The sequence below is a fragment of the Gallinula chloropus genome (assembly GCF_964237585.1).
Source record: "Gallinula chloropus genome assembly, chromosome: 1".
Classification (NCBI taxonomy): domain Eukaryota; kingdom Metazoa; phylum Chordata; class Aves; order Gruiformes; family Rallidae; genus Gallinula; species Gallinula chloropus.
In genome coordinates, this window is record NC_140085.1 from 60,428,954 (window position 1) to 60,453,354 (window position 24,401).

At 39.6% G+C, this 24,401-nt stretch overlaps 1 protein-coding gene across 1 annotated transcript in view; it reads right to left on the reverse strand.

Annotated features, from left to right (window-relative positions):
• Positions 1-4,692: 4,692 nt before the first annotated feature.
• Positions 4,693-24,401, reverse strand: part of ACSS3 (acyl-CoA synthetase short chain family member 3) — an 81,661-nt gene continuing 61,952 nt past the window's right edge. Inside the window, exons 12-16 of the mRNA XM_084276868.1 lie at positions 11,544-11,625; positions 10,433-10,555; positions 5,867-5,966; positions 5,612-5,787; positions 4,693-5,435 (exon numbers count right to left, since the gene is read on the reverse strand). Coding sequence (XP_084132994.1) covers positions 5,370-5,435; positions 5,612-5,787; positions 5,867-5,966; positions 10,433-10,555; positions 11,544-11,625 — 547 coding nt within the window. The 3' untranslated portion in view covers positions 4,693-5,369. The remainder of the gene's footprint in view (positions 5,436-5,611; positions 5,788-5,866; positions 5,967-10,432; positions 10,556-11,543; positions 11,626-24,401) is intronic.

Consider the following 24,401-nt stretch of genomic DNA (forward strand, 5'->3'; position numbering starts at 1 on the left):
AATCTGCAAACAGCTGGTCCACAGTAAAGAAATCAACAGGGTGAAAACAGTAAACACTGTTCAACTACAATGAGCAAGGAGAATCAGAGAGTACCTCAACAAGGTCTATAAAAATGTGTGGTCAACCTTGAGCCAGACAGGCAAAAGTCTCTGGATGGAGGAAAGTAACCCCAGTGCTGAATCCAAACATCAGGGGGACAACGGTAAAATGAACATAAGCAGGAGTTTCTTTCAATCTGGAATAAGAATCAGTGTACATTAGTAAAAGATTAAAATGCATTATTAATAAATTTATGTTGCAGATCCAAAATTAAAAAAAACAAATGCACATCTCCCTCAGGTACTCAGAACTACTGTTTTAGTAAAACATGCAATAGTTTGCTTAGTGCTAGAATATTTTCTGATGCCATTGCATCAGAGACCAAATTAGAATCAAAGAATCTCACTAATTAATGCTTGTTTATTTTTTCCCTTAGATGTCATCTCTTTCTTCTACTTTACCTGAAGTGCACTACCACTACTTAGGAAAAAAGAGCATTAAAATTCTCTGCAAGAACAGGGTAATAGGGAAGAGAACACATAAGGTTTATCAGACAAACAGATATGATGTTCCTTTCATGTATTGGGTATTTTAAAACAAGAATATAAAAATACCTAAATTACTATTAAAAAAAAAGAGAAAAACAAAACAACCTCCCTTTTCCTCTCAGCATCTCTGTCATCAGAAATTTGGCAGTAGTGCACATCCAAAGCTTTTATCAAATGAAGCCACTCATTTTTACATTGTTCCATCTGTTTTATTGTAAAATACTAGACATTTACGTATTTACTGTGTATGTATTTCTTTTAAAATGTGTAAGTCTTATGTAAATGGATATAAATATGATTTTTTAAAAATAAAATCTATGGTACATGGGGTCTCAGTGCAAACATTTGACAATACAGTGTCAATAATACTGTTTGTATCTTTCCATTCCACCATTTTTACAGTTTTTTGGATTGTAACAGTCAAATGAATATGTTTAGCAGAGTTAGAAGCTTCAACATGTTCCTACTGAGAAAATCTGTCAATATTTAAAGCTGAACACCTGCCTCTGATGATGTATAATAGAATGACATAACCTGGAACTGGAGCCAAAATGGACCTCTAAAGACAAAATGAAATGTCAGGTATCTATCTACAGAGAAGCACCATGATGGCTCAACTCTTAAAAACAAATAAACCCAGAAGAACTGTTTACAAAGAAAAAGAAGCAATTTGTTAAAACATGATTTATACAAAGAACCAAAAACTTTCTTCTACGTTACCTGCGGACCAAGAAGAATCTTGCTTTACCGAGAGCCACCTTTTCGTTCCAGGATCTTCAGACACCAGCCAGCATTGGGAAATTAAATCTACTATTTGCATAGGATCAGAGTCACATTTCCAGATCAATTCAACACAGGAAAAAGAAAAGAGAAGCCAAACCCCACCATTTCTTCATTGTAACAGGGCATTAGACAGACTCCTGTCTAACGTTATGCTTTTAGCCAAGATGGCCTTGCTGAGACTTCACAGAAGTCAGTTTTATCAGAGGAAATAACTGAAAGACAGAGTGCTTAATATATAGTGTATAAAAGTTTAGAAGAGCAACTATTACCTGCTGTGGCTTTATTTGGTGGTGTTATTGTTGTTTATTATTTGTTTAAATGGGAAGTTTCAAAGTAAGACCTACTTAATAGTCATTTACCTATTTGCTATTTTTCTGCTGCTTGATCTTAGCTCAAGACCTGTCTTTTAGTTATTTCTTTTAGCAGTTTGATCTGCAATGTTTGCACGTACATAAACATTTGTTTTGTCTATTTTCATTTGGCAAACTTCAATCAGATGGTGAAAGATTTTTCTCTCCCCCAATGTCAATAAAAAAAAGAATTCAGTGCTATTTGCCTTCGGAAGTCTATTCAGCTTGGTACGTCGTAGCGTTAAACTGGTGGGATGCCAGACACTTCTCACAGTTAAGCGTGAGCACATTTTGCCACTCACAGGTGAGTTACGATGGAGTTACTGATGAGAAGCTGCCACGAGAGGGAGCACTGAACTTGCTGATGGGTACGAGGGGATGGCTTGGGTGAGCACTCCACTGCGTGAAGACGTGGCTCTTTTACATACGGTTCCTCCAGCTTGACCCACATCGTCGCTTATGTTCCTCCTTCTCCTCCTCCAGCCTTCTTTTGGCTAATTTGAGTCCGGAATGTCAAAAAGGGAAGCACTGCAAACACCATTTCAGTGGCCATGGTATCATTTGAGTGCAGTTCCCCATGTCGGTGCCAGCTCCTGTTTTACAGCATTTCTTTCCTGGCCTGCACTGTCACAGCCCACGCTGGAATTCAGAGGACAGAGGGGAAGGAGGTCTGTTAGGAAAAAGATTAGGCAAGGTTTTGCCACCAAAGCCATGGGTCTCCTGCCCTAGGGGTACAGCATCCTCAAATTACTTAATTCCATAGTGGAAGAAAACTGACAGAAGAATTAAAAATTTATTTTTAAAAATATTATCATTGTGAGTTCCATTTTGATCTAAGGCTAACATGTAAAATCTCTTATAACCTCTCTCTCTCTCTCTCTGTGAGTTGAAGCTCTACTCTCAACAGCTAGACATCGTGGCTATGCTACATGTTGCAGGGGTTGGCGACAACTAGGGTGCGCACTGGGATTAATTATTACATCAACCTCTTCCAGCCAAATTTCAGTAACTCCCCAACCATTCCAATCTATCCACCACATGATGCTTCTCTCTATAAATAAAATTAAGACAACGAGTGCTCACCTACCACATGTTAACTGGGCTTGTTCTTCCCTGATGAAGCACCAGCACCAGCGCCCATGCACGAGACTGACTACTCCTCCCTTTCTCCATCTGGGCACAAAGCTAAGGCTGTAGACAAAGCGTTCTGCAGTCACAGGTCCTCAGCAAAAGGCCCCTCTGGAGAACAAAAGTAATGCCTGTGAAGCAGCAATTCGTACTGTGCTGCTGCAGTAAGGTGGCTTTCATTGTCTGGGTTTTCCAAACATTGACGGATTAACTGTTTGACATTTCTAGAATCCTCCACATTGCCAGGGCGGTAGCAGAGTGAGTACACCTGACCACTCTGCCCCTCTCTTTTAACCAAGTCTTGATCTTAAACATTTCCCACCAAAATAGGGAATAAAAAAAAAAAAAAGGATTTTTTTTTCAGCAATAAAAGATGCTTTCTCAGCAGAAATAAGTTACTGCAAACATTTTAAGAATACTATTCAAGCTCTTCACAAGCAGTTCAGATAACAGATAATTGTTTCTTGTCAATATTAATATGAGCAAATAGCCTCTCAGAAAGGTAAGTGCCTAAATATCAATCACTAATGTGGGTGGTGGGTTGATTTAAAAAAAAAAAGTCTGACATTAATTGTTTCTCCTTTCAAAAGAAGAGCCCCAAATTAGTGAACAGGTCATCTTTCCTTAAAAATGGGGACACTGGTGTAGGAACGTGAGATATCATTGAGAGAACTCTCTACCACATTGAGGAAATGAATTCTCCTTTCTCAGAACCCGTTGCAGTATTTTTACTAGAGGGCCTGTGCTCTCACCAATTAGTTCCCCTCCCCTGCTTCTGCAATTACACCCTGATGGCTGCCGCTGGAATGACTAAACCAAACATACACAATGTCTCAGCTTTCATTGTATAAAAAAATGCAAGGCCATGTATGTTGTGAATGTGCCAGTTTCTCTGTGAGAGGACCCTTGTAGTTTCTCACAGACTTAAAAAACAACATCAGTGACAACTCCCTCTCTCTCTTGCCCTGTAGCTGTTCAGCATAGGTTACTAAGCTGTAGCACTATGACACTGAAAAAAAACCCTGCAGTCTCTGCAAGGCACTCTATTATTTGGCATAGGTATCCTATTAAAGCCCTGGTACTTGAATAATCCTTCCAGAAGAAAACAGTAACTGATATGAGTATTTCAAGAACACCATCAGGACATCTCTGAGGAGCAAAATTACTCCCAAATATAAATCACTAACATGTACAGTTAGCAGATCTACAGTAATTACAGTGTACCAATACTTAAAGGGGTCCTACAGGGAAGTGGGAGAGAGACTGTTCACCAGGGAGTGCAGTGACAGGACAAGGAATAATGGCTTTAAGCTGAAAGAGAGTGGGTTTAGATTAGATGTTAGAAAGAAATTCTTCACTGTGAGGGCAGTGAGGTACTGGCACAGGCTGCCCAGAGAGGCTGTGGAAGCCCCATCCCTGGAGGTGTTCAAGGCCAAGTTGAATGGGGCTTTGGGCAACCTGGTCTAGGGGAGGGTGTCCCAGCCCATGGCAGGGGGGTTGGAACTAGATGATCTCTGAGGTCCCTTCCAACCCAAAGCATTCTGTGATTCTATGATTCTATAAAGCATTATTAGCCTTCACTCAGCCTTTAAGTGTTCTCACTCCCTGTTCAGACTGTAATTTTCAACTAAAGCGAACAGCTGAGCAGGGTGGCTACCTTCTCAGGCAATTACATGGCAAAAAGCAAGTACAGCACAGACAGAAACTAGGGTGGTTTACTTTGTGGCTGTATGACCTGGTTCAACGTGGCTGGCTCAGCTGCATGCAGTCTGTAGTGAAAAAAAAATTGACTTTTTATTTCCTATGGCACTGGCAGAGCTCATTAACTCTAAACAAGCTCACATTTATTTAAAATACATTATTTTTATTGAATATTACTATGAGAAAAGGTTTTCACAGATTTGAAAGACAGAAATCATCCATCATTCTACAAAATACACTTCAGAAAGTTATTGAGTAAAAAAATTAGAGGCAACTAATTTATAACCGAAAAGCTTAGGAAAAATAAATCAGTGGAATCAAGAAACTAATTTTAGAGTTTATAAAAATTTAAAAGTCAAAAAGGCTCATTATTTACAAGTGAGGACAGTTTATGTCTGAAATAATTTTCACATTAGAATTACTATTTATTTCTGTCCTCAGTTCACAACTTACCTTTCGTAAGCTGCCTTAGCCAAACACAAGTTATTGGTCACAGTATACCATAATGGATTGAAATGTAAGGTTACATGGTATCATATGAGACAATCCAATGACTCCTTCCCTTTAAGGCTATAGAAATGTATGAATTCTGTTTGCAATTCTCAGCAATCTTAATACCCAGCATAAAATGACGACACGACACGCAGAGACATTTGTATGCCTCATTGGCTGTGGCAATATGGCAAAGAACATTTCTGAAGTAAAAAAGAAAAATTAGTCCCAAATCATTACCAGTTTTTAAAATGCATTTCCTAACAGAAAGTCTCTTTGGCTACTTCTTCAGTAACTGACACGTTTGTTACCAACTTCTTATCCCCGTTATTTTTTCTTTATCACTTCTTCAATGTGTTTAAACACACTAGCATCTTCAATGGTTGGTGTGATCTGAAAAGGAAGAACATACAGAAGCACGTGATAGTAGATTGCTGATTCCACAGCAGTAGAGACAGCGTTTTGTTCAGACAGTCTTCTAAATCTAGCTTCCAAACGGAATTCAGAAAGAACTATCTGGAAATCTCCAGTACATTACAATATTTTGGGTAAGCACAGACCCAACACACCTCATATGGCTTCCCACTGACGAGTGCAGAAAGAGCTGAGCGTGGTATCTTGCCAGAGCGTGTTTTTGGCAGCTGCTTCACGAACACCCCCTTCTGGAAAGCTGCTACTGGACCGATGCTAGTTCGAACTTGCTCAACAATCTCTTCCAAAATCTTCTTCTCTTCCTTCTTTATACCTAGTAAAGAAGCTCAGATCCTTTACCTTTTCAGGGACTTTTGCACATCTTAGTAACATCAGTAGCATCAAGCTCTCACCTTCTCTCAGTACACAAAGCGCAAATGGAACGTGTCCTTTTAAAGCATCCTCCTGGCCCACAACAGCACAGTCTGCCACAGCATGATGGAAGAGAACACACTGAGGGGCAGAGAACAAAACTAAACTGAGTTAATAATAATGGAAGATTTTAGTGAAAAGTTCCATTGGCATGGATGTTAAGACTTACATGTTGACAGCAAAAAACATTTAATCAGTACAGCTCAGGATTCCAATTACACGTGTTGCAAATGCTGTGTGATTTATACACACATTTAGTCTTCAACGAAAGAAAAGAAAGAAAAACTATGGCAGCACAAGATGTAAATATACAACAAAGCAAAGGTGATCTCCCCACAGCTTTGGGAGACTACCACATCTTTCATTTTTTTAGCAAGATCTTTGCTAGAACAAATAATGTTTGTCTAACATTATGAATAATGTGGAGTTAAGCCCATGGAGTAAGGACCAAAACCACAGGAGAATTCCTGCTACAGGGCTACAAAGTCAGATTGGTTCCTTCTCTCTGATTTCTATGTTCTTCCATTCTTTGGTGCACAAAGGCATAGCTTTAACCGAAGCCAAAGAGAGTCCCAACCTCAGCATGAGGCCAGCCTAGATGAGCTCACTTTCTTGGCAACACCTGGTCTCAGCCTCCTTAGGCAAAAAAGGGAATTAAACCAGACTCCCCTCCTTCCTACTACACATTTACGAGATTACACAAGTGATGAACAGCAGCACTATCATATAAAATTCTCTTCTAGGAAAAAAAAAAAAAAGAGAGATACTATTTATATTTTTCCCCCAATTAACCAGATGAGATTCTCACTTCCTGTAAAAAAGTAACCAAGATGTACATACCAAGGTGTGTGTCACTAAGTGTGGGACAAAGTTGGAAGTTGCAAATCCTCTTTCAAAGCAACTGGCTCTTTTCACATATAAATCAATGTCCAGTGGGACATCTTGCTGCCAACAATGCTTTCAACACATGCTACATACTCATCCTTAAAGAGGGCCTAGTGTGACCCTACACAAAGGCCACACAGAAGTCACATAATGTGACTATGCATATTAATTTATCTGTGGAAACAAGGACTATGTGCTTTCTAGTAACAGACCTTCACATACTATGCTACCAAAATCAAAGGCAGTGGGATGATGGAAAGGAAGACTAACTGAAAGAAATTTTAAGAATAGAGACTTTTTTTCTCTCAGTAAGTAGGAACACCACATTTGCAATGGCTTCTCCTAAGGATAGAATGGGGGTTAGGAAGAAGACGGGAAAGGTACACAGAAGATGGGACAAAAAAGACCTGAAGAAAGGAAAAGCAGAGTCACTGCTGTTCCGATTAACAAAAGGGAGGCTGCTCTAGTGTGGCCTGGTTGTGATACCCATGGTGGAAGGAACAATTCAAAGGGTCTCCCATAACCCATCCTAAATGCTGATTTCACCATCCGTTAGAATTCTAGTCAAAACAGGAAGCAAAATCCATCCTTCCATGCCATGTCACTACAACACATATCAAATACTTTTTAGCAAAACAGATCTGCACAGAGTGTGCTTTGTTTGGCAGAAGCTAACTGATTTCACCAATTATGATCCCAGAATTATCCCATGCTACAATAAGGTAAATTAAGAAATAGTATTAGTTGCATGCTCCATCAGAGCACAAAAGCATGACCATTTATGCACACCTTTTGAAACTAGATTTTTGACAGGACCATGTACAAGCCATATTTAGAAAAGCAAGTGCAACACCTTGGAGTTTTGGAGTTAGTTCTGGCTGAGCTCATCCCAGAATAAAAAGGGCAGAGGAGCCTGCCACAAAACACTGCTAAATATACACGAGCGTATTCGAATTCAGATGGAGCCTACTTTGTTCACAAATTATTATATCCAAACTGACAAATCATACAAGAATGAATCTTAGGCAACTCCAAATTTCCATAGTATTTCACTGCATCACATACACTTGTGAGCTTTGGTCACTCTTAGTCCAGAGCCTCGATAATGAACTCCTTTTCCAGATATAAATGCCCATTATTTCATGCTCTGGCCACAGCAATTTGATTACCATACAAAACAAAACAAACCACAAACAAACAAACAAACAAAACCCCAAAACCAAACCAAACAAACAAAAAAATCCCCCTAAACCCACAAAAAAAGCCCCTAAGTGTTATGGAAAAGTGGACTAGTAAGATCTACAACTAGAGAAACTGTGCTGCCTAGACAAAAACCATAGGGAAAAGGTCTGTATAATCTGACATTATCATCAATACCATAATTACCTATCAGGCATCAACAGGACCCTACAGTGGAGATGTAAGTGTTGCCAGCTGCTTTTGTAGTAGCTTGTTTGTGTCATTCAAGTCTGCCAATTATTGATAAAATTCTTATGTTAAGCACAATACTGCAGTCATGGTAACATTTTCCTTTGCTAGTCTATCCAAATTATTATCCACATCCCTTTTACTTTGGGACAGCTAATTTCAAATGATGGACAGGGTAAATACTAATTTAAAAATTATCAAATTTTCTAAGACAAGCTGAAAAGAACAGAGAATAGAATCGGCACTAGGCATTTGAAAATGTTTAAAAGTAAGAAAAATCTCAACAAAGTGAAATGGAATTCCTGGAACGATCGCTGGGCATGAGGATGGATGTCTAATGCAGCAGCAAACAGAAACCCCTCTGTGAGGACTGAGATTTCTCATGCTAAATTCCCAATTTTCAAGTCTGTTGCCTCATACAGGCAAGATTTGATCTGCACTTTTTCAGAAAGGGACAAGGCAAGCAGGGACACCAGAGACGTACAGACAGAAGATATGCAAGGAAGACACAAGCTGAGGTTACCATAATGGCTAACATTCACTGATGAGCAAGGTAAAAACTAACACCTCCTGCACTGCAGTAAAGATGGAGCCCTAATGATTCTGACAGGTACATAAGACAAAGAAACTAATTGTTTGGAACATGATGAAGATGAAATTCTTAGTCGAAGGACTAAGGAAAAACTTGTTAAGCTTGTAAATGCAGATAATATACTAGCTCAACAAGGTGAGTGTCACTTAATTAGATGGCGATTCAATGAACCTCTAATTCTGTATTTACTGAAGAGCTAATTGTGGTCTTGTTAATGCTTTCCCATTCAACTAGCAATCTGCTGTGCGTGCACTAACAACAGCCTTGGTTTTTAGCTTTGTTCTAAAGGTGAATAGAAAAGCTTCTACAATTTTATAGTCATGAGATATGTGTTGTTTCTAAGGGAAAGACCTAACTAGCAGGGAGAAACACAGAGACACTGAGCTCAGGACAACGGATACAAAGGTAATACAGCTGAGGGCAGGATTCGATTCATCAACTCTTGCACTGCCTTCGGATTCAGCCTGAAGGAAAGAAAGAACGTCCAGCTCAGACCCTGAGCAGTAAGGGGTAGGAATGAGATTCCCTGCTGTGCTTTGGTAGAGCAACACCAAAAACTGACCTCAAGGGAAAAAAGGTTGAGGCAGAACACAAGCCACCTTCATGGCTTCACAGACACAAGCCAGGGCAGCGGCTGGAACAGCTCCCCAGCTGACCGATCCTCAAAGGATTGCCTATGTTTATCTGAATTTGTTCACTTCTGCACAATCAGAATTTATTCTGTTCTCTTTTAAGTTTTCTAGCCTTAAAAAAAAAAAAAAAGTCACTTGATAATAGACATTATAAAGCCAGAAATGACTAACAGATTAGTTTGTGATTCAGTGAACAGTTGAATTCAGAGTTCTTCACAGTGTATTTTTCCCTTGTACATGCCCAGCACACCTTTTCCTGTACTCCCTGAATAAGCAATTGATATGTCATCAGGGAAATCTGCAACTGGCAATCAATCACAGCAGTTCCAGAGAGGTGAGTGAACAATGACATGAAATTCAGATACTATTAGGAACTGCACTATTTTCAACTTTTTGAGTTGCATGACTATTACATTAATGACTTTCAATTTAACAGCAGGGGTTTTTTACAGAAATTTTCATTGTTCATTTAGCACTGCTCATACAATATGAGACAAAACAGCCCTCCAGAAGCTGTGAAGGAAACTCTTCAAATCAAGAAAAAGCACTGAATGTGAGTCTATGTGAAAAGAATTCAGCCAACACTTTAAAAAACACGACTAAAAACTGTATTTTAGGAATAAAAGTTTTTCCTACTAAGTAACGACAGGAACTGATGAAACTACTTGGCATGCTGACCCTGCATTATCTTAATGTATTCCAAAATAAATAATCAGAGCTTACGGGAATGCTGCTCGTGCTACCATAGTGCCCCTTAACTCCACCTTCAAATGTCAAATCATGCCTGGTTTATCAATCCCATGGGACAAACTGCTTATTATTGTCTAAATTTATTATGGTCCCAGAAAGCCCCTTAATAGGAAGGACAAGAAACAATGCTTTTGTTAGAAGCACCAGTGCAAATGCAATCACAAAAAGCAGAAAGAAAATGAGAGATCTGGGGAGATTTTCAGTCTCAGCTTTCCTTATCCATCTTTCACTCTTCCATTTTACTGCCAGGCAGTGCTCACCTCTTCGATTGCTCCCGCTGAAATCCTGTGTCCAGCAACATTGATCACATCATCAGCTCGAGACAGGACATATAAATAGCCATCTTCATCCATATAGCCTGCATCCATTGTATCATAATAGCCCTAGATACGACACAACCAAAGCTGAACTCAGAAATAGTACCAGGAACATCCATCTGTGTCCCATGAAGCCAACAGACAAAACTGATTATTTCAAATTAAATACAATTTTGGTGGCTGATTTTATTCTCTAGTATTCTGTCGTCACTCTTATGTCATAAGATACCATGCATGCCCCTCTTCAGAAAAGGTTTTGTAGTCTTTGTTAAGACAGAACAGAAGACAATACATAAACCTGCAGTTTTCCTGCCCTGCTTAGTTTGCTCCCTGACAGCTTGGAAAAGGATGTTGCCTGAATCTACACAAGGAGAATGGATTTGTTACAATCCAATGAGAGTTGTTAAATTTCCCCTAATGGTATTCCTGTTTGCTGGATCCAAACATATATGATCACCATCATCATCATGCAAATTTACACAAAAAATATTTTGCTTGATCCAAACCTTTGAAGCAAACCTTCCATTTTGGACACATACATAGGACCAATCTATCTATTTCTATAAGGCAAGTAGGAAGCCAGTCCTTGGAGAGTTCATCTGAGAAGGACACATAGCCAATTCAGTAAGGAGCCTCCAACGTATTTACATGCACAGCAGGCAAATGTGTATTTTGGACTGGTAACAAGCTAAAACAACTGCAGGCCAGCAGCAGTATTTAAAGCTATGCCAGTCTGAAGTTGTGATTCCTTCTATCTTCTATTAGATCAAAGGATATAAACCAACTTTTAGGTTCAGAAGCTTGAGGTTTACTGGTTCTGTTTAAGACCTTTTTAAAAAAAAAAACCCAACAAACAAAACAGTGTGTCCAAACACTTAAAAGTATGTATGAAGAGAGTTTTACCTTGAAATGCTTTTAATTCTGTAACACATACATCAAAGTTGTCCCACTAAAATAAGGTGTGATAATTTTCTATGTTACCCAATTTAAATACATTCTTTTGAGGTTCTGCAGCATTACCAAAAGTTTATAAAATTCATTTTGTAATTCTTACTGGAAATTTTTGGAAATACAGCTTCTGGAATGATTCCGGATTTTCCCAAAGACCTGAGAATGCTCCAGGAGGCAATGGCAACCTTAAAGACAGCAGAGGAAAGTAGTTAGAAATGCAGATATAACAAGTACAACTAATGCTCTCCATTCATACTTCAGATAACTAATTACAGGCTACACAAACAGAAAATGGTTCTGGTTTGTATTATATGCTGATAACACATCAAAAAGACAGTATACTTGTGATTGCACACATACAGCTCTGAACTGTCTCCAGACCAGTTTTAGGTAACATAAACATCTCTCACATTCAGCAAAAATGTTTGGTCTAGTAAACACTACAGACTGTACTATGAATATGTTATCAGCGTTCAGCTTTCAGCATTTCCAAGCATTAAGCATCTGTAAGAAATGTGTGCACATATGCTATGATACAGACAACTTCATGGTCATAGGCATCTCTTTCTCCAACACACATACACACTCACACATGTATAGACATATGGATTGTCAGATGGGCAAATCTTCAGCTTTCATAGAAAAAAAAATGCAACTCAGATTACGTTAGTCATGAGAATCTGAATGGAAGTGTGTTTTAACTGTTCATAATTTTACCAGTATTAATTGGTGAGATCTTTGACAGTATATTGGTAAATACAAAACTTTTAGAACTTTCTAAAATAACTGGACATTTTAAATTTTGGATTGCTGTACTACTTGAGATTTCAGTGCACACTGTACACCCGTTCTTCAGTCAAGGATACGGGTATGGCAGAATACGGGACACTTCACATCCATATCTGCTGGAAGAGAAGCTACACAAGTCTCTGCTACCACAGAAGTCTTTGTTTTCCTTTAAGGCTCTGATAGGGTTAAGCACACCTTACTTGAACTGTGTAAGAGACATGTATTCAGGTATAACAACACAAGTTTTATGAAGCTTAAACATAATAATAGAGAACATGTAAGCAAATGCATTTATACAGGTAAAATCATAAATGTATCATGTAGATTCTACTAGAATAAGCCTGCATTCCTGCTCAGCAGATCTTTATTTTCTACCCTGATAGTGCCCCAATGACACCAAAAGGCACCCCTCTGTAGCACAGCAATATCGGCATCATTACAAGTCCCCTATGATGTTCAGGTCACAAGAACAGGTGCTACCAGCTCAGTGACACACAGTTCTAACACTACATTTACAAAAAGAATAATTATATACACATATATATTCTTTTTTTTTAACCTAAATATGGTATGAATAGCACAAACTTCATAGAAAAAAATTCATGTAATTTAGTAAGGATTCAAATCCATGATTTATTATTTTTTTTTTACAATCACGGGGAGTGGGGGGAAGGGGGTCAGTTTAATTCAGCTCATTTAGCACAACAGAAATACTACAAATATTGCTACTTTCTCTGAGGGTCCTGGCTCACACATGCTATAAATCACATTCCCTGGAAGTATGGTGAAGGTTAAGGCCAGAAATGCCAAGACACTTCACAGGCAGTCACCCAGACCTCAGGAGTGCAGATTGACTTCTGCCCATCTGGAGGGAATTCACTGGCTTATTTCAAGCCTTTCAAGCTTAGTAAGCATCCTTGTGATACACAAACATAACCTGTAGAGTATTTGTCTTGAAAAGAATAGACTAGAAAAACAATATATTGATCCTGGTGTTTGTGTAAGTATGAGTTGAAAACAAAAATCTCTTGTTTAGATTCAAGAAAAACCACTAGAGAACAGTAGTTACTATGCTTGTTGCCTGGTTGCTAATAGCATAGCAATTCATAACAGCCTCAGTTATTGCAAATTTTGCACTTTAAATTTATTTAACAGTCTGAAAAATACTTGCGATGAGAGAGAAAGGAAAATTCATATTGACCAAGTCCTTAATAATGTCTCCACAGCTCTGTTTAGTGCTTTGCAGTTAGTCATTAAGTAGAAGAACCAATTTTATTGCTAAAATCAGAAAAACATTTTCCTTTCTGTTACTGTAATTGTTTAGAAATCTAAACACAGAAGTATGCAGCATAGTACCAAAAATGTACTCCCTGTTCCCACTATTTGGGGGAGTTGGGGCTCTTTTGTTGCTGTTTCTTTGTTTTTCTTGTGGTTGGGTTTTTTTAAAGCAAATTGCAATGGTAAGTACATCCACAGTGCATATATGGAAACCACACTGCTAAACTACTGGCTACTGCAGGCATCTCTGTAGCGCAGGTCATAGCACAATACAGACCAGACACAACCCGAAAATGCACCTCTCTGGCTTTCTGTAAAAGATTACTTGCACTTAGGGCTCCACTCCACCTACTAAGCAAAACCAGAACGCCTTCTTCCACACATCCAACTTTCAGACTAAACTATACCAGAGTAATGGGCACATGTAATTCTTCCTGTGACAGTAAAGTTCTTAGCATCACGGCTGACTAGAGTTTCTAGGTGCTATGCAAACACAATTAATTAATAAAATTAATAAAGGTAGAATTCAGTTTGGCAGATGCAATGACATGTATTGGAATTTTGCCAGGACATCAGGATTAAAATTCCCAGAGCCAAGAATACCTCCATCACACCGTTTGTCAGTGGGAAGTCTGCCATGAATTCCACTGGGAGCAGAACTGGATCATAATTAGGTGAAAGGAGCAAGAAGAGAGAAGGCCAGACAGTCAGAAAATAAAAGCATTGTGAAATCCAACATCTCTTCCTTTCCCCAATCTCTCCATTTAAAAAAAAACTGTACATTTTTAGATGCTGGGTTTTAATCTGTTCTCCCTATGAAACTACACACACCTACAAAAGTTCTGTGTTTCAAAACCGTTGCCTCTCTGTCCAAACTCAAAGCCATTCGGGGTTATTTTTATTAAGAGGATATATTGACCAAAAAATACCAGTGACAGGAGCAGAGAAGACCAAGACAGGAGGGACTATGTTCCTTCATCATCTTTTCCACAATATACAAAGAAGTTGCTTTACTTGGTTTCCCTCTGGAAGGTATTTATTGCATTTTTCTAGCTATCTGTTAACTTCTCTTTCTCTAATCCTGCCTACCAAGCTGCAACCAGACAGTGTTGAACCTTTGCATCTGCTACCAGTTTAAAGGTAACTTCTCCCTTACACTGTTCTTGCTTAGATTTCTCATATGGTCTTAACTCTGGAAGTATCTTCTGTCTCACTGCTTCTTCCTTCTGGAGAGGACAGTCATGAGCTCCAACAAATATAAACTCAAGATGAGCTTGCCAGGGCTTTCTAAACGATGTGTGTGCTACCAGCTATACTGGATACAGCATACTACAGTCAACTCATCCCATCTGACTTGCAAAGAACAGGCAGTTTCAAACCCAAGCTGAGGTTCAAGCCAGAAACCTACACTGAGCCGAACCAATGCATCTGACCTTGAGAGTTTACCTTTGGATTTCAAAATCCAAGAGAGATGTATACGTCCAAATTGTGAGCTCACTCATGCCAATTTTTCACCAGTAGAGCAACAGCACTAAAAATTGCGCCCATCTCTATCTGCTCCAGTGCAATTAAGGTGACAACTGCAGAACTGCAGGAATACAGATCCAGGCCTATTTCTCATTTCAAGGTTGAATACATTCAGAACAGCATCAGGAAAACTAGGTAAACTGTGTAAATTAATGATGTAAATTATACGGGTTCATTTTACAAAGATCCACTCTGGTTACATTTTACAAAGATAAGAAGGTAATTTCATTATCAAGTCAGAAACTAAAACAGATTAGGAGAGCTTGGCAGCATCACAGAAAAACTCTGAACTGCTTCCACGGTAGCTGTTTTCTTTTAGAGAATTTTAAACAACAATCATTATCTGGTTTTTAAGCATCATTTTACAGGCAATTTATTTTTCATACCATAGTGGCTAACCTTACACAGAACAGCCCACCTTTAGCTTAGCCCAAGAAAATCTGACTCCAAGTGTCACCTCCTTTTGGGATGCTACTCCTCAAAACGATGTAAGATTCCTTATTGATGGGACAAAGCAATTATAGACACAGCACTCAAAAGATAATTTACAGAGAAAAGCAGATTTCTGAAAGTACAAATGGAAGTAAAAAACTATTAGAGATGTTACCTTGCTGAGTTTCAGAAAAGACAACCATTTATTTTACGGCAGACAATGGTATTCACAGGCTGTTCATTACAGCCAGTCAAAGTGAGTGTAAGCCATTGTGAAGTGAGTTTGGGCTTGTGAATGGAGCTAAATCATCTTGACTGGCAGTTATATTATTACTCAGCATTTGTGTATTCCTGTGCATAAACCTCACTCTTAAAATTTTTGATTGCAAGTTTGAAAGCCATCTGGAATTTAGAAGCTTTTTGAGATATGAGGAACAACAGCACTAGGAAAAAAAGGTGGAGAAGAGGCATGAAAAGAAAGAGCATCTCAAACATTCAACAGTTTGCATGAAATATTCATTTAATTAGCTGAAAGAGGTCACAAAAGTAGTTGGTTTCTGTGTGGATTTTGCAGAAAAAAACCCTTGCAGTTTAGTGGGAAAGAGAGAAAAACATCAAAAGCTAGTGAAAGTGCTTGGAAAAGGATGAAAGTAAAGAAAGTTGAAATGCTACTCACATGTACTCAACCACACACCTGTTAGAAAACTCCTCACTGGAGAAACTCAGTCCTACTCATTGTTTCACACATAAAGAGAAAAAACAAAGCTGATAAAAAAACCTAGAAATATTTTGCATAGGCTCATCTTGATCATCTAACCTGACCTCCCATGTAATACAGCTTAAGGGTGTCATCTACTAAATCCTGTCTCAAGGGCGTAATTTTAGATTAAATGAGTGTATCTTTTATATAGATATCCAGGTTTGACCTAGAGGTGCCAAAGGAAACCACCATATTCCCAAGAATTTGTTCTAATGGTTTAATACTTTCCCTGTTAAAATTATGTGGTTTGCTTCTCATCCAAACATATCTAGCTTCAGCTTCCAATCCCTTTATGCTAAATTAAACAGCAGCAGTCTCTCAGAGACATCTTTGTCCTGTGGGTATTTCCTGACCTTGATAAAGTCATCACTTAACTGACCTTGCATAAACCACATACAAGTTAAACTGCAAGTTTCTTTGAACCAAGCTTTCCAGCACTCCAGTCACTCTCATTCATATCTTCTCCAAAACCCAGGCAGTTTCTCAACAGCCTTTTGAAATACAGATGTAAGAACTGAACATAGTGCATTAATGGCTTTACTAACATCATACCCACAGATAGCACTGATAGCTCCTTTTCAGCTTCCTGACTAACAAGGGACCATACTGCCTGCTTAGTTAAGCTAGCAGCTACACTTCATTCAAAGATCTTGTGTATTCAGAGGTTTATCCACTTTAACATAAAAAGCTCCCTTGAAAGTCACTGCTTTCTAGGGTACAGTCCTTTACCTTATAAAACTAGCAGATTTTTACTGTTCCTAGGAGTAGGATGTCTACTTAGAAGAATGTATTGCAAATAGTCTATGCAGGATGACACACTTTCTTTACAAACAACCCTTTTTCCCCTCCAGCAATCTTCCTTGAGGGCAACCACTCAGACTGGTCTGGAACATGTCCTCTGTTGGGTTGCCTTTAACTTTCTGCCACCTCATGTATTTTTTTTTGTTTATTTTACAGTTTAAAAATTAATAGGAAAACATCAAACACCACTTTCAAACTGGTAAAACACACCCTTAAAATGACAAAACATAAAAATAACTCAAGCAATGGAGATACAGCTTAATGCCTGTCGGACACTCTAGAACCAGTCATGTAGGAGAGACATTTATTAGTGTCTAAGTAGTTGAACTTTGAGGATTGCTACATTCATAGAAGGAAATTTCAGAATACTGAGTATTGTTTCTTATCATTGGATCAAATTTAATGATAAAAATATATTCTTTTAAAATCAGAGAACAGCAATAGTGTCACACAATTACAAAAAACCTGACATTTACTACTGAGACACAATGTAACAAGATCTTCAGCAGCTATTTTGACATCTGAGGTAGCTTCTATTTAATTGTCTGTCTTCTGAGCTAAGGCCATATACCCCTCTCTTGGCTTCAGATGGAGCCTCCCCTTGCTTTCACACTGCATCACCCCCTGCCTTCCTTTTACTCTTGGGAAGCGGAAGCACACGAATGAGAGCTGTGATCTTTCTCATGTCCACATCCCCAAGTTAGAATGTCCATATGTTGGCCCATCAAGAGTTACAAGGAGTTACAAGAGTAGTACCAATGTACTACTAAAGATGACATTTCTTCCCATTTTCATCCCTCCAAACTCTTGTGCATCTTTATCATTGCATTCCCGGCTTCAGGTTGCTCCAAACTTCCACATAGGGACTGACTATTTTTTTAAAAAGCATAGTAAGAAATACTAAATGAGTAGGCTTTTATTGAACATCTATTTGATCTCTAAATACTGCATAAAGATTGAACACAGTAGCACAAATAGTGAAACTCTGAATGGGTTACTTACTTCTGAGCATCTCTTCCATAAAGGATATTAACGTTATGTTATTTGCTTCAAAAGTCCTGTCACATTTCTATTCACCTAAATTAAAATCTAAAATTATAAAAAGCTGTATATTTATCATGAGTCTTTATGAAACCTTGTGAATAGATATTATTTTTCAATCCTTTACACTCTTACAGCACTATACATAAAGTTTTGCATGATTTTACTCTATAGAATGGGGTGGGTCATCATTAGAATCATTTTAACTACTGACAGAACAATGTAATTTTCCTTTCTCTTCCCCCACTAATCCCCAATTCATGAAAAAACCCCACATCAGTGGTCTGCAGAGCCTCTCACAGTCACTATTCTTAGATACAACCAAAGGAAACAGAGCATTTCAGAATCACTGTATGAGGTAGCTATATTGCCTCACCTCTTTCTGAATACAGATCAGAAATATGATGTGATTCGGTGCAGTGGAGATCAGTAAACATATTTGTAAATACTTATCCCATAAACCTCCATTATTATGGCACAAAATTAACTATACAAACACTAGAGGCCGTGTAAGTAGGATCAAGCTGGAAATTTACTGGCAGGCATTACTCTCTGGATAAAATGAGGATATGGCAAATGTAGTCCTCTTGCTGTTGTGGGTGAGCATAAAGAATGATGCTAGCTAATGAGACAGTGCTGACAACTGCTTCATAAAATAAACCTAATGGGTTTGCAGTCTTTATAATGTGCAAGAGTAAAACTGAGCTTCCCACAGCACTGGAATTTCAATGGGATGTCTTTTTGCTGGTGTTCTTTAGGAGAGCAGGCAACTTTGAAAATTCTCATGACTAATCATGATTACATGCCCACATATACACACAGGCATTTTCAAGTGTGTATTAATTACAGGTGGGTCAGAACAATGCAAGCAGAAGTGTGTCACTGAATCACACCGATCTTGCTAATGGAAATGGAGGTCATTGCTGCCATCATTCTCACTTCAGAATAAACCCACAGTTAATTATCTTTCACATCCAAAGATTCTAGCTCAAGAAAATGTAAATTTAGAAACAATTTATACAATCTGCAGTTGTCCTCATTTCCCCCTGCCCTTTCATCGTAAATGTTATGATACTGCATTTGATTATCCTGAAAGACTTGGGAAGTTGAAAAGATCATTGCATTGTCCAGGTAAATTAGCCTGTATGAGAGTTCTTGTCAGCAAAAAAATCTTTCCAAAGGGCACAGAAGATGGTTATATGAAAAAACCCCAGGAATCAGTTGGCGGATGAGTAAAGGAAAGAACCTACTTGAGGCAGAAAGATGAAGAAATTAGGTGTAAGATTTATCTTTCTAGAGTATCTCCTGGGGGATAAAATTAAAGTTTAAAACTCTGTTGCAAGCATATTTTAAATACTATACTTATGAGCACTGCAGGCCTCAAGCAGCCCTCAACAGTCTTTACCGGGAGTTACACTGGGATAAAAATAACCAAAAGCAGCAGCATACCACTTCTGCACAGCTGGTACTGCAGGCAGTGTGTGGTCATTCTCCTCTCCCAGAAATGCTGAAGAGTATTTCTCAACTCATGTATTCTGAAGATAAAGCAAACAGCTGTGCTTTTCCCTAAAATGATACCCTGCATTTTGCTGCTGAGTGTATGACAAGAGTAATAGTTGAAACTATCTGGACTCCCCCATTCTCTTCTAGCTGCATGGGGACATGTCCCTGGGGGGACAGGAATCATCCCCCACTATTTTTAAGGGGTCTGCACACGTCAAAGTTTGCTGAAGTGATAAAGAGAGGAAAGTCTTTGCAGGAAGGCTTTATGACAACCAGCCCTAATCAAAAAAAAAATGGAAAAAGTTTACAGCTAAATAACTGCCTAGCTGAATGAAGCAGAAGATCAAAAATGTGATGCCTTAACCTAACAGCCACAGATTTTTATGACCAGAAAAACAACTAAACACTGCAACAAATTGCCACTTACCAGAATGAAACCTGGAAATGAAACCTGGAACAAAGTGCTAAGGCATTGTGAACCATAATATCCTAAAACCAACTTCTTTTAACAGCTCACAGATTTTTTTTTTTTGTTAAGCTGCAGAATGAATTTTAAGAGATATTAGTGTCTCAAAATATTTGTCAGAAAAAAGGCTGTAAGAGAAAGTGGGGTGATGGTCTACCTAAGAATTGGTTTTATATTGACTATGTTTTATATATAGTGCAATTTCTTTACCCCCTACTTTCCCCTTCTCTTTCAGAATGGACCTTATAACACATATGTACACAGTAAAGTAATAGTATTGCTTTACTATTACTCTTGAGCAATCTAATGCAAAAAAAAAAAAAATTCCCTCAAAATTCCACCTTTTCCCTATCAATTTGACTGCATCAGAAGTCAAGATGAAACAAAACCTACAATAACAAAGAAATCTCTATATAAACACCTCTGTAATCCCTTAATGCCCTAATGTGGGATCACTTTAAAGAAGACAAATTCTAGCTTTATGAGTTTGACAAGAACTCCAAACAGTATCTTCCAATATGGCAATATCCATTCCTGACAGGTACTTCGAGATAGTAACGACTCAGAAATGTATGCACGCCTCTACCAACATTACCTGTTAGCAAATGTAAATCAGCTTGTTTGGAAGAGCTTCAAGGATGGAATTCATTTCATTTTGCTTTTGGTAGATAAAGCTAAGCACCTATCCTAAGCTAGCTGTCTCCTGCAGTTAGAGAGAGACGTGAGCATATCTGGCAAACAATTTAGCCCGTCCTAGCTGAATGCCTAAGACAGCAAGGATCAATAGTCTTACAAAATACCCTTCTCTCTCTCCACTGATTGCAAGCTTACATTTTATTATGGCATCAGGCACTACAGAGGTGACAGCTTCAAAAGATAGCCTTCCACTCTAACCTGGATTAGTGGTAACTGGAAACCACGGCCCATTAAAGGCTGGACCAGTTTTAATTATTCATACTCAGCAATGAAACAAACACAGTCTCGCATGTGACACAAAAAGCCATGTCTAAATACAAGTCTGCTGTTTCAGGGGAGATCATATGTGCACTGAAACAGACTCCTGGTGGCTTAGCTGAAGGTGCTGAAAATTAGTCAGGGTACAGAATCATAGAATGGTTTGGGTTGGAAGGGACCCCAAGGATCATAGAGTTCCAACCCACCTGCCACAGGCAGGGCCACCAACCTCCAGGCCTGGATCTACACTAGGTTGCCCAGGGCCCCATCCAACCTGGCCTTGAACACCTCCAGGGATGGGGCATCCACCACTTCTCTGGGCAGCCCATTCCAGCACCTCACCACTCTCTCTGTAAAGAACTTCCCCTAATATCTAATCTAAACCTTCCTTTCTTTAGCTTTAATCCATTCCCCCTTGTCCTGCCATTATCTACCCTTTTAAAAAGTTGATTCCCCTCCTGTTTGTATGCTCCCTTCAGGTACTGGAAGGATAGACTTCATCCTGAAGTAAACATCCATGTCACAAAATACAGTAAGTTCACATGATCCCACCTCAACCTCCACAGAGGTCTAGTTCCATTACATCAGTAGTAGAGATGAACAAAAACCCACACACAACTCTGAGTCCCAAGCAAGTGCTATGCAGCCACTCTGCGTTTTGTGCTGCAGGTCTGCAGCAGGCTCCAGTGCCTGTGGCTCCTACCCATGTCATCTCCAGCTCACACGACAGCTGCCTCAATCCTCTCTCTTCAAGTCGTCATCAAAATCGGTACATCTACCCTGAAGCTTTGGCTTTTGACAGAATTTTAGTTCACCAAAGGTTATACTAATCTACATTTTCTTGTATTTATCTAAGCAAGCAGTGAAGAGTCTGAATTACCAAGCTCCCCTAATTTTTACCACAAAAATAGATTAATGCATTTCTTTTGGGACTTGCATTTGCAGGCAGTTAAGAAGTGTTCAGACCTGAAGTATTTTCTGTGACTGAAAACAGAGAATCATAGAAGGGTTTGGGTTTGAAAAGACCTCAAAGGTCAGACCCCAAAGGTCATCTAGTTCTAACCCCACTGCTATGGGCAGGGACACCCTCCACCAGACCAGGCTACCCAAAGCCCCATCCAACCTGGCCTTGAACACTGCCAGGGAGGGGGCAGCCACAGCTTCTCTGGGCAGCCTGTGCCAGTGCCTCACCACCTTCACAGCAAAGAAGTTTAAACCCATCACCCCTTCTCCTATTCCTACTTGCCCTTGTAAACAGTCCCCATCCAGCTTTTCAGCAGGCCCCCTTTAGGCACTGGAAGGCTACTCTGAAGGTCTCCCCAAAGCATTATCTTCTCCAAGCTGAACAAGCCTCTTGCAGCCTGTCTTCACACGAGAGGTGCTCTAGCCCTCTATGATCTTCACGGCTTCCTCCGGACTTGCTCCAACAGGTCTATGTCTTCCTTGTGCTGAGGACCCCAGAGTTGAACACAATACTACAGGTGAGGTCTAAAGAGACCGAGTAGAGGGACAGAATGGCCTCTTTTGACCTGCTGGTCACACTGCTTTTGATGCAACCCAGGACATTGTTGGCTTTCTGGGCTGCAAGTGCACATTGCTGAGTCAAGCTGAGCTTTACATAAATCAGCACTTCTAAGTCCTCCTCCTCTGGGCTGCTCTCAAACTATTCTCCACTGATCCTGTAGTTGTGCTTGGGACTGTGCTGACCCATATACAGGACCTTGCACCTGGCTTTGCTGAGCTTCATGAGGTTCACACAGGCCCACCTCTCAAGCCCATCAAGGTCCCTCTGGATGGCATCCCCTCCCTCCAGTGTGTCAACCACACCACCCAGCTTGGTGTCATCAGCAAACGGGTTGAGAGTGCACTCCATTCTACTGTCCACGTCTACAGCAAAGATGTTAAACAACGCCAGTCCCAATACAACCCCTGAGGAACGCCACTCATCACTGGTCTCAACTTGGACCACAACTCTTTAAGTGTGATCATCCAGCCAACTCCTTATCCACAGAGTGGTCTGTCCATTGAATCCACATCTCTCCCATTTACAGACAAGGATATCGTACAGGACAGTGCCAAATGCTTTGAACAAGTCTAGGCAGATGACATCAGTTCCCATTCCATTATCCACTAGTGCCATAAACCCATCATAGAACGCCACTGATTTTGTTAGGCATGATTTGCCCTTAGCAAAGCCATGTTGGCTGTCACAAATCACCTCCTTGTTTTCCATGTGCCTGAGCATAGTTTCCAGGAGGATCTGCTCCATGATCTTGCCAGGCACAGAGGTGAAACTGCCTGACCTGTAGTTCCCCAGGTCTTCCTTTTGTCCCCTTTTATAAATGGGCGTTATGTTTCCCCTTTTCCAGTCACTGGGAACTTTGCCAGACTGCCACGACTTCTCAAATATGATGGAGAGTGGCTTAGCCGTTCAATCTGCCAGTTCCCTCAGGACCCACAAATGCATCTCATCAGGTGCCATGGACTCGTGCACCTTCAGGTTCCTTAAATGTTCTTGAACCTGATCTTCTCCTACAGTGGCTGGTTCTTCATTCTCCTAGTCCCTACATTTTCCTGCTATGTCCTCGGCAGTGTGACTATAGCCCTCGCTGGTAAAGACTGAGGCCTTCTCCATATTCTGGAAGACCAAATCTCCCATTTCATTCTGGAGGGGACCCACATTTTCCCTTGTTTTAGGCTAACGTGTGAAACACAAAATGGGTACCTAATAAAAAAAGCCATTTGAAACATCCAGAGCTGGCACAGGCTGCAGGGAGCAGTAGCCTACCGAGGTTAACAGAAGTTAAGAAAGGTTCCGGCAACAGTGATGAAGTAGAAGGTAAGATCAGACAAATGAAAGTGATTGCCACAGTGTTATCTAAACATAGGACCCTTTATCTAGGAAAAGGTGCAAAGGTGTACTTTCAAAAAGAATATTAAAGCTTATGGAACTCATCTGACAAGAGTTTGGTAAATGGTACTAAAAATCATGTTACACAGCAGGAGACTGTCTTTCTTTTTTTGCTGGACTCTTTCCTTGTATGTATTTTGTCCAAGTGTTACCACAACTGAACACTGTTTGTTTCATGCAAAGCACACACAGAGAGATCTTGCTGTTTCTTACAGAGAAAATAAAATACATATTCTCCCTCTAAAAATGTGCATCAGTTGGGATTAGAAGTTCGTGAAAGGAGGCAGCATCACACCTGTAAACCAAAGCATGTCAATCTGCACTGCTGTAATATTTCACTAAACTGGAAGATAAAATAGCAAAGAGAATGATTCAGTATCTTGCCCGTATATCACAACAGGAAGGCTTCATCCTGTGCCAACAGACTGGCAATTAAGAAAATGGTAAACTTTCCTGTAGTCTAGGGAAAAAAAGAAGAAATTAAAAAAAAAGGCGGTCT